Source organism: Panicum virgatum, chromosome 8K (genome assembly GCF_016808335.1).
Source record: "Panicum virgatum strain AP13 chromosome 8K, P.virgatum_v5, whole genome shotgun sequence".
NCBI lineage: Eukaryota > Viridiplantae > Streptophyta > Magnoliopsida > Poales > Poaceae > Panicum > Panicum virgatum.
The window spans coordinates 43,625,333-43,640,652 of NC_053143.1; the positions used below are offsets into that span (position 1 = coordinate 43,625,333).

The 15,320-nt window shown below is 46.5% G+C and overlaps 1 protein-coding gene across 1 annotated transcript; it reads right to left on the reverse strand.

Annotated features, from left to right (window-relative positions):
* Nucleotides 1-1,366: 1,366 nt before the first annotated feature.
* On the reverse strand, nucleotides 1,367-14,905 carry LOC120644802 (disease resistance protein RGA4-like). Its single transcript, XM_039921511.1, has 2 exons — nucleotides 13,995-14,905; nucleotides 1,367-3,610 (listed from the first exon to the last, which is right to left on the reverse strand). The coding sequence occupies exons 1-2, from the start codon at nucleotides 14,894-14,896 to the stop codon at nucleotides 1,582-1,584; spliced, it is 2,931 nt and encodes a 976-aa protein (XP_039777445.1). The 5' UTR covers nucleotides 14,897-14,905; the 3' UTR covers nucleotides 1,367-1,581.
* Between the last annotated feature and the right edge of the window lie 415 nt (nucleotides 14,906-15,320).

Here is a 15,320-nt window from a genome sequence, read left to right on the forward strand (position 1 = left end):
GGGTTCCTAATCATTTCTAGGATGAGCGTGTCACCAGTTGACTCGTGTCATCTTGGCGATTAGAAGAGATGTGTTTTAGGCAGTGAATTGAAGTATGCTTTTCGAAGAATTTTTAAAGGCTCTCATTCACCCCCTTGGTCACCCGGTCCCACAGATAGATATATGTATCGAATACTGCCATACATATCGGGGGGGGGGGGGGCTTGCCCTCAAGTCTCTGTACTTTATATATACCGGCCAAGACCTCAATGCAATACAACCCACGATTCATACTCAATCTATCCTTTCTATATGGTATCATGAGTTTAGGATTGATTCTAGGCCAAACCTTAGTCACCGCCTGCTTCCTCTATGCGCACCCCCGGGGAGATCCATCTCCATGATCTCCACTGGGGACTGCGCTGCCCATATATAGCTAGGGTCTGCGTTGCCGGTTGAGTTGATCGGCTAACCTAGAGTCTTTTTCCCAATCCCTTGGTTCGGGATTTTTTTCTCTCGCCGGTTGATTGATCGGCAATGCTTTTCATTTTCCTGATCTAAGATCGGTTTCGTTGTCCGCCGCCCATCGTCTTCATGCTCTTCTACTTTGACATCAGCACACCGGCCTCCTCATTATCAACGCGTGACATGGCAGGGTTCGCGGTCCTGCAGGGACACCTCCTTACTCATTGTGAATCATATTACATGTATACCCTTAGCTGTTCCAATTGCATCATCAGCTGGAAGCAGTGTCAAGGACAAGCACTTCAAGACATGTGGCCGTTGAGGCCAACTCAGCTCACATTGTTCCTCTGTTCCAGCTCTATATATGTGCGCACAAGTAGGTAGGATGTTGCACTCTGCTGGAGAAGCAGTATTATCTGTGATCATCATGCTCATCTGAAGGTCCATCTTACTTGGATATTTATCTGTTCTTGATGCCTCTTGCTCCTACTATTAATCGTGGTTATTATCGCAAAAATGCAGATTCAAAAATTGCCTTTCATTCACTCTCGAGAGATCCTCTCCTTTTACTTCACATAGCTGCTATTCAATAATATATTTGATCTAGACCAAGCTGAGGTTGCCTCTGATCCAGGTTTTTATATAGAAAAGGGCCTAGGTATGTGCATTCAATAGAATACCTGATGTGATCGGTGCGCATATAAATACCAAGAGCTTTGTTACAATGGTTTTTCGTGACCGTTGATCCATGGAAGGTATTTTTAAAAATCCAATTAATAGCATTAAGGGTATTCAGTTTCACACCTTTTGGTATTTGGTCCCATATTTTTGTACCATCAGGTACTTTAGTCTAGGTACTTCCTACCGTGACCACCATATACGATTTTGTTATATGGACGGCTCTCATTTTTTTCGATCATTATAAAATTCTCAAAATAGTAAATCACAATCGATCAATACAAGTACAACAGGACCAAACCACACTGTGCTGGTCGGTACGGTGCCACTTAGGGCGCAGTAGGTAGGCAGTTACCTCTATCAATTATTACAGGTGACTTTGAACAAAAATGTTGAACAGTGAATAAAACAAGCATATTAATAAAACACTTCTATTACAGGAGACAGAACCATTCACGTTTATGCCGCATGGATGATTGGTTGTTGCTGCCTCTTCACAGATGGCTTGTTTTTGTGCCTAATCGCTTCCTCTTTCCAAGCTTGAACTTTTGGTTCCCTCGTAGAGTGGTGGAGGATCACCTCGTTGAGATTGTCAAGATACTGTACGCCTGCGACGCCAAGCCTGCTGCTTCCGTTGGCAATGGGATGTACCTGATAAAAACTAACGAAGTACATAGACAAACAGGGCTCTGGAATATCAGGATATGGACAGAGTAGGTCAAGAATGGTGAGAGACTTCATAGATCCTTCTTCGAATCGGACTTCTGGAAGCTTTGGGGCCTCGAAGCACAGTCTCCTCAGGCTTGGGAATCCGCCACTCTTCACAACGAACCTTCCACCCCAAAACCCATCGCGATCTTCTGCTAGCTTGAGGTATTCCAAGCAAGATAAATTTTGCAGTGCAGATAAATCTTCAATGCGCAAACCAGTCGAGATGAGTAGCAGCTTATTTAGACCGAGCAGCTCCCTTAGGGTAGGAGTATCAGGCAAACTCTTCAGTTGCCCCCGTAGCTTGATAGATGTGATCGCACAGGGAGCCCCTAAGAAGCTTACGAAGTCTGTACAGAAATCACTTGAATCAATTGATAGAACTTGGAGAGCTTTGCTGCCACTGAAGCGCTCCTTAAGCCGCAACAAGGGCGAATTGCAACACGAGTTCATTTTCATCCATTTATTGCGGGAGCTGTTGGAGCAGATCTTGACCTTTCTCAGTTTTCCGGCGTGAAGTATAATGTTTTCAAAACTTTTGTCTGGCTCGGTAACGACGACTCCAGCCAGAGTCTGCAATCTACTTTTCTGTGATATTTCCTGTTTGATTCCATGGGCTAGCCGAAACCGGCCAAACAGGTGAGCCAACAGTGGTAGCCTGATGACCTCAATGGGCAGAACTTCCACCCGAGTGTCCCGAATGTCTAGTGTTTCCAAATGCTCTAGGCACTGTATTTCTGAGGGAAGGAGGACAACATCAGTCTCCCTGAGGCTGAGGTACTTGAGAAACCGCTGTTTGCATATGGCTCTGAGGACATCAGAATTTTTGAACCCCTTGCAACCTTCCAGATCGAGAACACGCAGTAACTTGCAGGCTTGGAGGTCAAGGAGAGGGCTTCCGGAGATTGTTAGTGACCTCATAATAGACAAGTCTATGTCAGCATCTTCGACTCCTTCCTTACTGCTATCCTGAACCAAGAGTCGGCGGACACCGACACCCTTTCTGGACAGGAGCTCATCCTTGTCAACCAGAGCAACAAAGTTCTTTGAGATAGCCTTATGGATGATGAACTCGAGCATTATACTGTGAACTCTGCACCTGGCTACCCTTGCATTGTTGATCTTTACTGGTTCAATGATACACCGCTCAATGAGCACCTCTAAACAACTCTTGGCACCTTCTTCGTCTGTGACGGTGTCATTTGCAACAGCTAATTCTTCAGTCATCCATCTTCTAAGTAGAGCATTGCTGTTAATAGGGCGGCCTCTGGAGAATACACTGGCATAAAGCAAGCAGCTCCGATGTACGTAGTCGGGAAGGTTGTTGTAGCACTGGAGAAGAGCTGTATTAATCTTCAAAAACTCGGCATCCTGACCTTTTAGTATCTTGTCTCCAAGTGCGCGGGCAGCCCTTTTGCAGTGCTCTTTTGTGAGTCCTCCTGCCACGCGACTCTCGGATCGTCCTCGTTGACGTAAATAGTTAGCTACGCTGATCAGCGCCAGCGGTAAACCTCCACATTTCTTGATGATGCCTTCTGAAGCATCCTGTAGGACAGGTGACCGATTCTCTTGACCAACCGTTTCCCAGAATACTTCTTCTGACTCATCATTGCTCAAACATTGCATTGTATACACATAGCTGCCCCAGCTGCATTGAGCCGCAACGGAGTGGACACTTGTGGTGACAATTATTCTGCTACTGTGACCTTCTTCAGGGAATTCATGTTTTATATGGTGCCACACTTCCGGATTGTCCACATCGTCAATAACAACAAAGTACCTAGTTTGCAAAGTACATGGCAAACACAACTCTTAGAAACAACCATTTTCTTTATCAAGTCAGGAAAAAACATGTACATATATGCAGAGAAATTTCTACCATCCTTGGCACGAACCTACAGGTACTACTTTCAACATAAAAAGTACTAAAGCTCACTACCGGAAACGCTGCGTTTGCCGTGTGCCCAGAGTTCTGCCGTGGGCTTAACCTCGGGCACACGGCAAACGTTATGTTTGCCGTGTGCGGGCCAACGCAGCACATGGCGAAAGTCAGCCACATGGCAAAGGATGTGTTTGCCGTGTGCCACTATGCAAAACGCACGGCGAACGCATAGCATACGGCAAATGAAGAATTTTGTCGTGCGCCAGCAGAAGAAACACACGGCAAACGTATGGCACACGGCAAACTCAAATTTTTGCCGTGTGCCACACTGGAGCACACGGCAAACTCAAATTTTGCCGTGTGTTTTCCAGTTTTGCCGAGTGCTTGATTGTGGGTACAGGGCAAAATTGTGAGAAAAAATTGAATTTGCCCTCCCAACTTTTTCTGCTACACACATATAATGTATGTTACGTCGTATTAAATTTTGATATATTTCTCATTAAGGTTGCTATATTTAGTCATTTAATTTCACTAATCGAATTTCTTAGTGATTGAACTGGAAGTGTATTAAATAGTGAAATATAATGAATCAAAAAATGATATTCATGTTATGGAGTGCAATGTGAGGATGTATGCCTGAAACGGAAGTAAGTTATGAAGATCTTGTTCACGAACCATGAGCACAGACGTTTCGCCAAATCGTTTTAAAATTTTATGAAAAGCAAATGAATTCTGAAAATTATAAAACTTGTCATGGTATTATGATTTCATGCCTGGACACTGTGGTAAAAAACTAGGAAAGTTTTGCACAAGTTTTCATGTACAGATGTTAGAAATCGAAACATCTCCATAGAGGTTCCGTAGATTTGTGAATGAGTCTTTACCATTTCAACTCAATGTTACAAACGAATTGCCTGTTGACTTTCAAATTTTTTCTATTTGCAAAACACCACTTAGGTTATTTCATGCCAAATTTTGGTTAATTTTTGGATCAGTTTGATAATTATGAATTTATTTTGCAATTAAATAATCTCATGTGATATATATTGAATTTGAGCTACAACTTCATGAAATAATGAATTCTATTGCATAAAACCAGAAAACATGAACTTTGGCAAAGAATCAAAGACACTTTGGCAAAGGGACAAAATGTGACAAACAAAATTTACAAACACGAATTTATTGGAAAAATATTGTAACAAAAAAAAAGCAAAACATATTTGCTGTGTGCCCTGCACAAGGCACAAGGCAAAGGAGCGGCGTGGCGGATCGGATGTGGCACGTTTGCCATGTGCCAGATCGGTGGCACACGGCAAACTTCCCCTTTTTGCCGTGTGCTAGATCGGCGGCAGACGGCAAAAAGGGGAATCCTCCCTTATCCATTTCAGCTCGCGGCCTCCCGACCACACGCGCCCCTCCTGTCATGACCGCACGCGCTCCCGTGCCGACAGCGCCCCGCCGCGCCGCCACCGCCCCGCCCTGCCGCGCCACGCCGCCCCACCGCCACCGCCCCGCCACGCTGCCACCGCCCCGCCCTGCCGCGCCACGCCGCCCCACCGCCACCGGCCCGGCCCACCGTCCCGTGCCGCCCCGCCATGACACCCCGCAGCCCCACCGCCGCCCGAGGGGACGCCGGCACCCTTCCGAGCCAGGATCCACCGCAGCCCGAGGACGGCACCCGTTCGAGCCCGCCTCCGCCCGAGGCTCGCCGCCGGCCCCCGGCGCTGCCGCAGGCCGGGCCCGGGCAGCGCCGCCGAGACCCGGCGCAGCCGCAGGCCGAGCCCCGGCTGCCCTCCACCCCGCCAGCCCCGGCCGACCTCCTCCTGCCTCAACCCCGCCGGCCCCGGCTAAACTCCACCCCGCCGGCGCCCGCCGACCTCCTCCCGCCTCAACGCCGGTGATTTTTTTTCATTTCTTTGTCATTTCATTGCAATTGATGGAAATTTATATTGATAAATTAGTTGTATTTTTTCTATTTGCATGAAATTAAAGGAAAAATACAGTGAAATTGACCTTATATGATTACCAATAAAAATTAAGAGTTAGATTATTGAATGGATTGGTAATTTTATTATATTTTTGCTTGATAATAGGTTCAGTTCCTACAAGCTAGTGGAAGTTGTGGAAATAAATATGCACTAGTGGAAAAAACAATAATATTATATCAATAACTTGACAAGTATTTGTCATTTCATTGCAATTGATGGAAATGGATATTGATAAATTAGTTGTATTTTGCCTATTTGCATGAAATTGTAGAAAAAATATAGTGAAATTAACTTGACAAGTTAATTATAATTTTTGTAGGATTTCACGTCACCGTACGCCATCTCGTTGAGCTGTGCCACTTGCACCGACACACACGTCACAGCCTCACCCGCCATCGAGCTCTAGGTGAGGATCATGCGCAAGGCCCCTCGCTTGTTCTCTTGGTCATAGATATCCCGTAACCTAGTTAGGTGTCTCCCGTTCGAAAGAGATACGGATTGGAAATATGTAGGACTTTGCATGTGTATCACCGTATCTGTTTCGAATTGTCCACATTTTTTGGACAGCCCGACGATGCGTAGATGGGGTTAGTTTTCATAGTCTACGCCGATCCAAGACAGAGTCTCCGCATCATCTCCCGGTTGTTCTCCGGATACACAATCTCCCTTCCGGGACGTGTATTTGGAGAATAGCAGGGAGGTGCTGCCGAAATTCTGTCTCGGATCGGAGTAGAGCATGAAAACCGACCCCAGCTACGCATCGTCGGGTGGGATTAGGACCTAACTTAACCTATTAGAAAGTTTAGACATCGTCTACATGCAAAGATAATCTTTTATATTATATTACTCGCTGATATGATAGAGAATGGATGACCATGCGTGGATGTACACGGGTTGGAAACATGTGGGCGACTTGAGATTGGAATGGATTCAGAAGACCGAGGCTTTCTTGGATTGAGCATTTTCAAAGCTTAAAGGAGCCCAAAACACTTGGTGTCCCTGCAGCAAATGTGTAAACACGCGTCGACAGATACGGGAAGACATGACACAACATCTTTGCAATTTTGGATATACGAGAGACTATACCCGGTGGACCTACCATGGTGAAGCCAATCGTACGAGAGACGACGTCGTTAGGCAACACATTGAAGATCATGATGCTGATACTGGGGTAGGAGATATGTTAGATGACTTTCATGAAGCACACTTCCTGGAAGAACGTAGGGAGGAGGAGCCAGAGGCAACCGCGAAGGCGTACCATGACATGTTGGCTGCAGCACAAGAACCCCTTCATGGGCATACCAAGGTTTCACAACTGGATGCCATTGAGTGCCTGATGGCCGTGAAGTCCCAGTTTACCCTGAGTCAAGATGCTTTTGATGTTATGTTGACAGTTATTGGCACTCTGCTTCCGGAAGGTCACATTCTTCCAAAGAACATGTATGAGGCACAGAAACTCCTTCGTGCACAGAAGATGTCATATGAGCAGATACATGCATATCCCAAGGGATGCATCTTGTTTAGGAAAGAACATGCGGAAGCAAAGTACTGTCCAAAGTGTGAATCCTCTAGGTTCGTAGAGGTAGACTCTAGTGATGGTCAGAAGAGGCAGCTCGCGGTCCCTATGAAAGTCCTACGGTGCCTGCCACCCATACCGAGGATCCAATGGCTATTCATGACCGAGGAGTCCCCAAAACAGATGACATGGCACAAAATGGAAACTCGATACAATCCTGAAAAGCTTGTACATCCATCCGATGCTGAATCATGGACCCACTTTGACACGATTCATCAAGTGAAAGCAGATGAAGCTCGTAATGTGTGTGTTGCCCTAGCAACAAGTGGCTCCAATCCATATGGAATGTCGGCTACCCCTTACACTTGTTGGCATGTGTTCGTTATTCCCCTCAATCTCCCTCCAGGCGTGATTTTCCAATGACAGAACATATTCTTGTCGTTGATAATTCCTGGACATCCGGAGAATAATATGAGTGTGTACATGGAGCCCCTGATTGATGATTTTCTCCATGCTTGGGAGGAAGGGGTTTGGACATACGATCGAGCTACAAAGACAAACTTTAGAATGTATGTTTGGTACCATTATTCCCTACATGACTTGCCGGCGTATGGGATATTCTGCAGCTGGTGTATTCACGGGAAGTTCCCTTGCCTAGTATGCAAGGCAGCTCTGATGTTCATTTGGTTGCGGAAGGGTGGCAAATATTCTTCTTTCAACAAACATCGACAATTCCTCCCTCTTGACCATCCATTCAGACGAGATAAGAACTTCACGAAAGGTGTCGAAGTTATGGACCCTCCCCCTCATATTATGACAGGTGCTAGTGTCCGTGCCCAGTTAGATAGTCTTGTGGTCAATGCAGAAGGTGGTTTTGTGGGATATGGTGAGCAACATGCCTGGGCACAGAAGTCGGGCTTGTGGAGGCTTCCCTATATGGATGATCTCCTCCTTCCACATAACATTGATATGATGCACTCTGAAAAGAATGTCGCCGATGCACTATTCAGAACAATCATGGACATTTCAGATAAGACAAAGGACAACGTTAAGGCCAGAGTTGATCAAGCAACATTATGTGATAGACCGAAGCTAGACATGAGGCCTCCTTGATCAGGCAAGGCATGGAAAAAGCCTAGGGCCGATTTTGTCCTGACAAGGCCCCAGAGGAGGGAAATACTAGAATGGTTTCAAACCTTAATGTTCCCTGATGGGTATGTAGCGAATCTGAGGAGGGGAGTCAACTTGTCTACTTTGAGAATCAACGGGCTCAAGAGTCATGACTACCACATATGGATAGAGCGGCTTCTTTCGGTGATGGTTCGAGGATACCTCCCTGATCAAGTTTGGCAAGTGTTGGTAGAGTTGAACTTTTTCTTCTGCCAGCTTTGTGCTAAGGATTTATCTCTGACCATTATTGAAGAAATAGAAAGAATGGCACCTGTGTTGCTCTGTAAGTTGGAGAAGATATTTCCACCCGGCTTTTTCAATCCGATGCAGCATATGATTTTGCACCTACCGTATGAGGCATGAATGGGGGCCCGGTGCAGGGTCGTTGGTGCTATTCAATTGAGAGATGTCAAAAGGTTCTTCGAACTAAATGTAAAAATAAATGCAAAATTGAAGCTTCCATCGCAGAGGCATACTTTCTAGAGGAGGTGTCAAAATTCACATCAAAATATTATACTAACAATCTTCCAAGTGTGCATAATCCACCCCCTTGTTACAATGCTGGGGAAAATGACTCGAACCTCAGCCTTTTCCAAGGGCAACTTGGAAGTGCAAGTGTTGCGACCACCAAGACCTTGGATTTTCAAGAGTGGCGCACTAATATGCTTTATGTGTTGAGCAACCTATCCGAAGTGCAGCCGTACATACAGTAAGTTCTCCGCATTCATTTAGTTCTCGAGTACTCCTTTTCTGAAGTGTATGCTTTATCGTTCCTCTTTCGAACAGGAAATTCCATGTGCAATTCTGGTGTCGATCAAGGGGACCTACCCTCCAGGAAGCTGAGACCCTTCTTTGACAGGGTGCGGGAAATGGAAGCCCTGATTTTATTTCTTGGTTTCAACAAAAGGTAATGTATATGTTCTGGCTCATTCATAGTATGAAATTACATGTTACTCGTACGTGTAAATAATTTGAGGATGACCTGCTTGAACTTGCAGGCCCAAACCGATGCGTCTGTGAGTGCCGAGTTGCGGCATGTTGCCAATGGTTGTGCCTATAAGGTCAAGTCATTTGGAGCTTATGACGTGAATGGATATCGCTTTCACACAACAAGGCACGAGCAGAGTCATCCAAATAGAAGAACCACAAATTCCGGAGTTTTTACACCAGGAGACGATGGGCTCGAGTACTATGGAAGAATCGAAGAAATATACGAACTCATGTTTCATGGTTCGAAACCTCTGAAACCTGTCATATTCAAATGCCATTGGTTTGATCCTCAGGCTGTGAGATGGACCCCGAATCTTGGGCTAGTTGAAATTCAACAAGTGTCCGTGTACCCAGGAAATGATGTCTATATTGTGGCTCAACAAGCCACAAAAGTTTATTACCTTTCATATCCGTGCCAAACCGACAATCGTCTCAAGGGTTGGGATGTTGTGTACAAGATATCGCCACACGGTAAATTACCTGTCCCGAACAATGAAGATTACAATATAGACCCAAACACATATGCCGGTGAGTTCTTTCAAGAAGATGGGCTAGAAGGGAGTTTTCAGATAGACTTAACCGAAGCCATCGGAATGGAACTGCAAGATGAAAGGATTGCTAACGACGATGCAGGGGACGAGGTTCACCATGTCAAGGACATAGAATTACTTGAGCGATTATATTTAGGCAATGACAGTGATGATGACAGCATTCCTCCTATGGAGCTCGACGTTGATTATATCGACACGCGTGATAGCGATGATGAGACATATGATCCGGCTAATCCCGATCATGATGAGTATTTCTAGTACATGTAAGAACTTTACTAATTAAATTTTTGTAATACTTTTGTTCATTTTAGTAATTGTACTAACTTATATACTAATTGTACTATTTTTTAATACCACTACTGATTCATTTACTCTGTTTAATTTCAGGAGATTGATCAAAGATGGCGGGGCGCGGCCGAGGACTCATGTGGTCACTCACAGATGTGATGGCCAGAGTTATCGGGATAGGTGAGTCCTCCCAGAGGACTCGGCGGACAGGCAGGGGAAGACGGAGGGGTGGAGCAAGTTAGTCGACGCATGACACAGTTGAGGGTTCCAGCACAGCTAGAGGGACGAGGCCTAGGAGAGGGGCTCGTATGAGGTCACCCACGCCTGAGGAGGAGGAGGAGGAGGAGGAGGAGGAGGAGGTGCAGGAGACGATGAAGGAGGAGGAGCAGGTGCAGGTGCAGGAGGAGGAGGAGGGAAGGGAGGACGAGAAGGAGGCGGCGGCCGAGGAGGAGGAGGCAGGGAAGGAGGAAGAGGAGGCTGCCGAGGAGGAGGACGAGGAGGAGGCGGTGGCTGAGGAGGAGGACGTGACCGTACCCGCCGTCTGGCAGCGAGGCCCCTCGAGGCTCTCGGATCATCCAATACCTTTAGAGCAACGACCGATCCTTCGCCCTGACGGGAAAAGGTAAGTAAGTTTAGAAGTTTTCGCTACGTTTCCTTTTGATACATTCAAAATCACAATTGAAACTAATATTTTGTCTTATTCACTTGCGCAGGAACTTTGTGATCGTCGCTCCAGGTGCTCACAACCGCATGGCCAATGGCATTCTAGGACTGCTCTGCAAGCGACACTACCTAGGCTGCATGGAGATTGCTAGGCAACTTCAGCCAGCGTCTTCGTGGGAGCACTACATCGCCGTCATAGATGCACCAGATCGGAAAGGCAGGGCATACGAGAACAAGGCGCAATGGGTGTTGAACGAACTATGGGTAAGTCTTCACGGCACTACATTTATGAATACATCGCATTCATTGGTCATTCTTGAAATAATGAATTTGTTCATGTTTATGTGCAGGATTTCTACAGATGTGAGGATGGAATGATGACCAGGGCGATGCAGGTGGCTAACAGAGCATGTTACAAGCTGGTGGCGGATATGTTTTACGAGGTGCGCATCCAGGCTGTCATAGACTACAAGGCTCGCATCGAAAAAGTGAAGATCAACAAAGGACCTGCCAAAGACATTAGGCTCACCCGGGAACAATACTTGCAGGTAAATACTGAATTATTCTTAAATCAACTACGCTCCATTTCATCTTCTTACATGTCATAACTTGATGACGTGCAGGTGCCTCCGTGGTGGATTGCCTCGGATCTTCAGTGCTGGGAAATGATAGTAGACCGGTGGTGCACTCAAGAATGGCTGGAGATGCACGAGGCTGCCCGGCAATGGCATTTGTTGATGGCAGGACCATCGCACCATCAGGGCAACCGTAACCTTAAGGCATACGTGGCTAGATATGTATGTGAATTAATTTCTTTATTATAACACTCAATTCTGCATAATTGCTAATCATCTTCCTTTTTTTCGCAGTCGGCGGCACATGGTGGTGTGCCTTGCTCCCAAGTCCAGGCTTACTGTTTGGCCCACAAAGGGAAGGCGATGTCCGATGTCACCTTCAACCCGGACGATCCGCCCGAAGCGTACAGCAACGCAAGCATCCACAGCCGCCTCAGTGGCTACACCTTGATGGCACAAGAAGTTCATGGGCCAGAGTTTGACCCGATTACGCAGCCCATTGATGGAGAAGTCATCATGAGGGCGGGAGGAGGCAAGAAGCATGGATGGTACTGGTTTGGCGACAGCATAGTCGACACGGCCACTACTCCCACTCTCTCGCAGATTCGAGCTAGGAGTACCAGCTCAAGCCCGGCCATACGCCCACCGCCAGGCACTGCACAGACCCAGATGGAGGCTATGAAGGTTATTTCTGTTTCATCCGTCGTTCCTTGATTTTTACATACGTTTTCTTTGAATTCTCACCCTGGGATCAAATCCTGTAGGCCCAGATGGAAGCAGACTTTCGAGCACGGCAGGAGGCAGCGGAGGAGAGGTGGCGGGCCGAGCGGGAGTAGATACAGCAAAAATTGGATCAGACTCTAACATATATGCAAACCCTGGGCTCGGCGATGGGTCTTTTGCCTCCACCATTCCCTCCGCCCCCACTTCCTCCTCGGGCAGATACTCCAACTCCCGTAAGTGTCTTGATAATATTCTAGTTTCATTCGTCTTAGTGACTTAGCATTAATCTATAATGACTTAGAACTAATGCCTTATGATACAACTACCATGACTCAAAACTTAGGCTAGTGCTTGTAGTATCATTTCTCACAATACACATGCAATATATTCGCTTATGTGCAGAATCAATCGGCGGCATCCAATGATGGGCCAGTCAGTCCTGACTTTTCACCTTTGGTGCATCCTCGGTGGGTGGCTTACCTTCAGCAGCAGCAAGCTTGGTCGTAGACGCCTATGTGGTCGCACCCGCCGATGTGGCCCCAGCAGCCGCCGCTGCCCCCGCCGCTGCCGTCGGCCCCGTGAGTTGAATGGACTTGGTTTGCAAAGACATATATGCTATCTTTGCACTTGAACTTGTATGGACTATTGCATGGACATGTATGTACTACTTCTAGTTGTCGATGAACGATACTAGAGTTTATTTGCATTTGTGCATTACTGGATAATATAAAATGCCTGCGATGCTTATTGTGATACATGAAATGCATGTGATGATTATTGTGAAATGCTTGTAATGCTTGAGGTACCACATACGTAATCGACAAAACAAAACAATGGAATATGTGGCTTTTGCCGTGTGCATTTACCATAGCACACGGCAAAGAAACCATTCTTTGCCGTGTGCACACACCCTGGCACACAGCAAATGTTTGGTCTTTGCCGTGTGCTTTTGCCACGGCACATGGCAAAGATTCAAACTTTGCCGTGTGCCACGGCAATGGCCTGCGCCACGTCACCTTTCCTGTCTTCTGCTTTTTTTTTTTGCCGTGGGTTAGGATTTGCACACGGCAAAGGTTTTGCCGTGTGCCCGATATATTGCACACAAGGCCGGCTTTGCCGATGCCTGGTTGCCGTGTGCGCTTTGCCGTGTGCAGCACACGGGCACACGGCAAAGCCTCTGGCTCCCGTCGTGGCTGATACCCTCAAGTACTAAATTTAATTTCAAAAGATGGAGATGGAACGGTCCAGTACAACTTATTTTCCTTTTTTTTTCGTTTTGGAGATAATGTATCACTCCTAGTTGGTAACACAACCAACCGTGAGGGAAGAGTAATACTACATTTTTGCTCCTGGTTGTGAACTAGCATGTACGTGCTCCCGGATGGGTACTCCAGGATCATTTTCCGGGAGCATAGGGAGGTTACAAATCAGGAGTGATGTCCCTTCTCTAGTGCTGAGATTAGGGGATCTAATATGTTATCCAAGAGTTTGGAGATGGAACATGACTTTAGGGATAGTTTAGGAACTGTGGGAGAACTTTATTCTGACTTTTATTAATGACAGTTTGTAGCATATTGTTCTATTGTTCTATCCACCACGATGAAATTTCATATCCTTTTATTTTTAATAGATTTTCCAATTTCCACGAAATTTTCAGAAAGGTCATGTTTCAAGCTGGAAATTTTCTGTTTGAAGTTTAAGTTCTTCGAGTTGAAGTCAAATTTCTCCTATTGAGATGATATTTTTCAAGTCTCCCTTAGAAAAAATAAATAAAGATATATCGTTCAGAGAGAGAGAGAGAGAGAGAGAGAGAGAGACCTTTTGTCACGCAAGAAAGATTGAAGGCTTGTTTGCTCAAAATCGGAGATACCGCTCCCTTCTGCAGCTCTAGTGGTAGGCTCAGCCGTACTATGTGCCTCCTTGAGAACCTTCGTCAGAAGGTCCTCCGGATCCCGGCACTCAGTTGCCACCACCCAAGCAACGCAATTGAATTCACCGGAGGCACGGCAATGGTCGTAGACTGCTCTTGCTAGAGTAGTCTTCCCCACGCCACGGCAACCGACGATGGAGATCACCTTCAGCTCTTGCCCTCCGGCTTCTGTCAGCAACCTGCCAAGTTCATCTCTGTGTTTGCAGATGCTCCTCAACGCAGCCTCTTGACTATAGGATTGAGTAGGTGTAGCTGAAGAGCAGGACCACGTCGCAGCACCGTCGTCTCCGCCATGGCTGCCTCCGGCATCAGGTTGCCAATTCCGAACAGCCTGGATACTGTCCTTGAAATGGTCGATGCTTTGAAGGATTCCAGTTCGGGGGTCCATCCCAAACGCCGAGAGGACAAAGCCAGAGCCTCTCCCTGGAACCCATGTAAGGTCTATGAAGTCCTCGATCTCACAAGCCAAGTCCCTCAGAAGCACAATCTTGCTCTCATGTGTCGCCCCTTGGTTCTTCTCCTCGTTGCTCTCGATTTCGCATGCCACCATACTCATCTCCCGCTTGAGGACACCTAGGCCTCTCTTGACTTTGCTATTCATGGTCCTGTCTCTCGCGATTACATCAAACACCTTGCGTAGCACAGAGTTGACGAAGCCCACTGCATGAATCGCCTCTCCCCCTGTCATTTGGGAATGGAGGTCAAGTGGAGTGAACGAAGTGGTGGAGTACTGGAGTTCAAGTGGAGCGGACGAAGTGGTGCACAAAGCTACAAGGTCAGTTATAGACATGGTTTGATAAAAGCACCCCCGGCCCTATATGAAATTTCCAACAAAGGGTTGGCACGTACCGACCGACGGGGCCACAGAAGATGTAGGAAAGTGCCGAGAAGATTCAACTTATTCCAGATTAAAAGCAGCTCAGAACCAAGTACGCCGACCACGATATTTGGAGTTTGCCAGTAAGTGATCCTGCTTGACTTCGGCTTGAACCTACAATGGGTGTGATGCTTTTTTTAGTGAAGGATTAGGTATATAGCTGACCGATACATCGGACCTTTCTTGGCCCATTTGTTGATGTTATTATGTGTTATTTACTACCTTTGGCTTAACATCATGCGCTCCTTCACCTTTAGGTGCTCCCACGTCTTAAAAGTACTATTAACGGCACACCAAAATTTTAACAATAATATAAACGGATAAAGCATAAAATTAT

Bases quoted from the DNA above. Each gene is read 5' to 3' on its own strand.
- LOC120644802 (XM_039921511.1), bottom strand. From the start codon at position 14,896: ATGTCTATAACTGACCTTGTAGCTTTGTGCACCACTTCGTCCGCTCCA. The intron at 3,611-13,994 runs GTCTCTCTCTCT...TTTGCAAACTAG, and splicing joins TCTTTCTTGCGTGACAAAAG to GTACTTTGTTGTTATTGACG.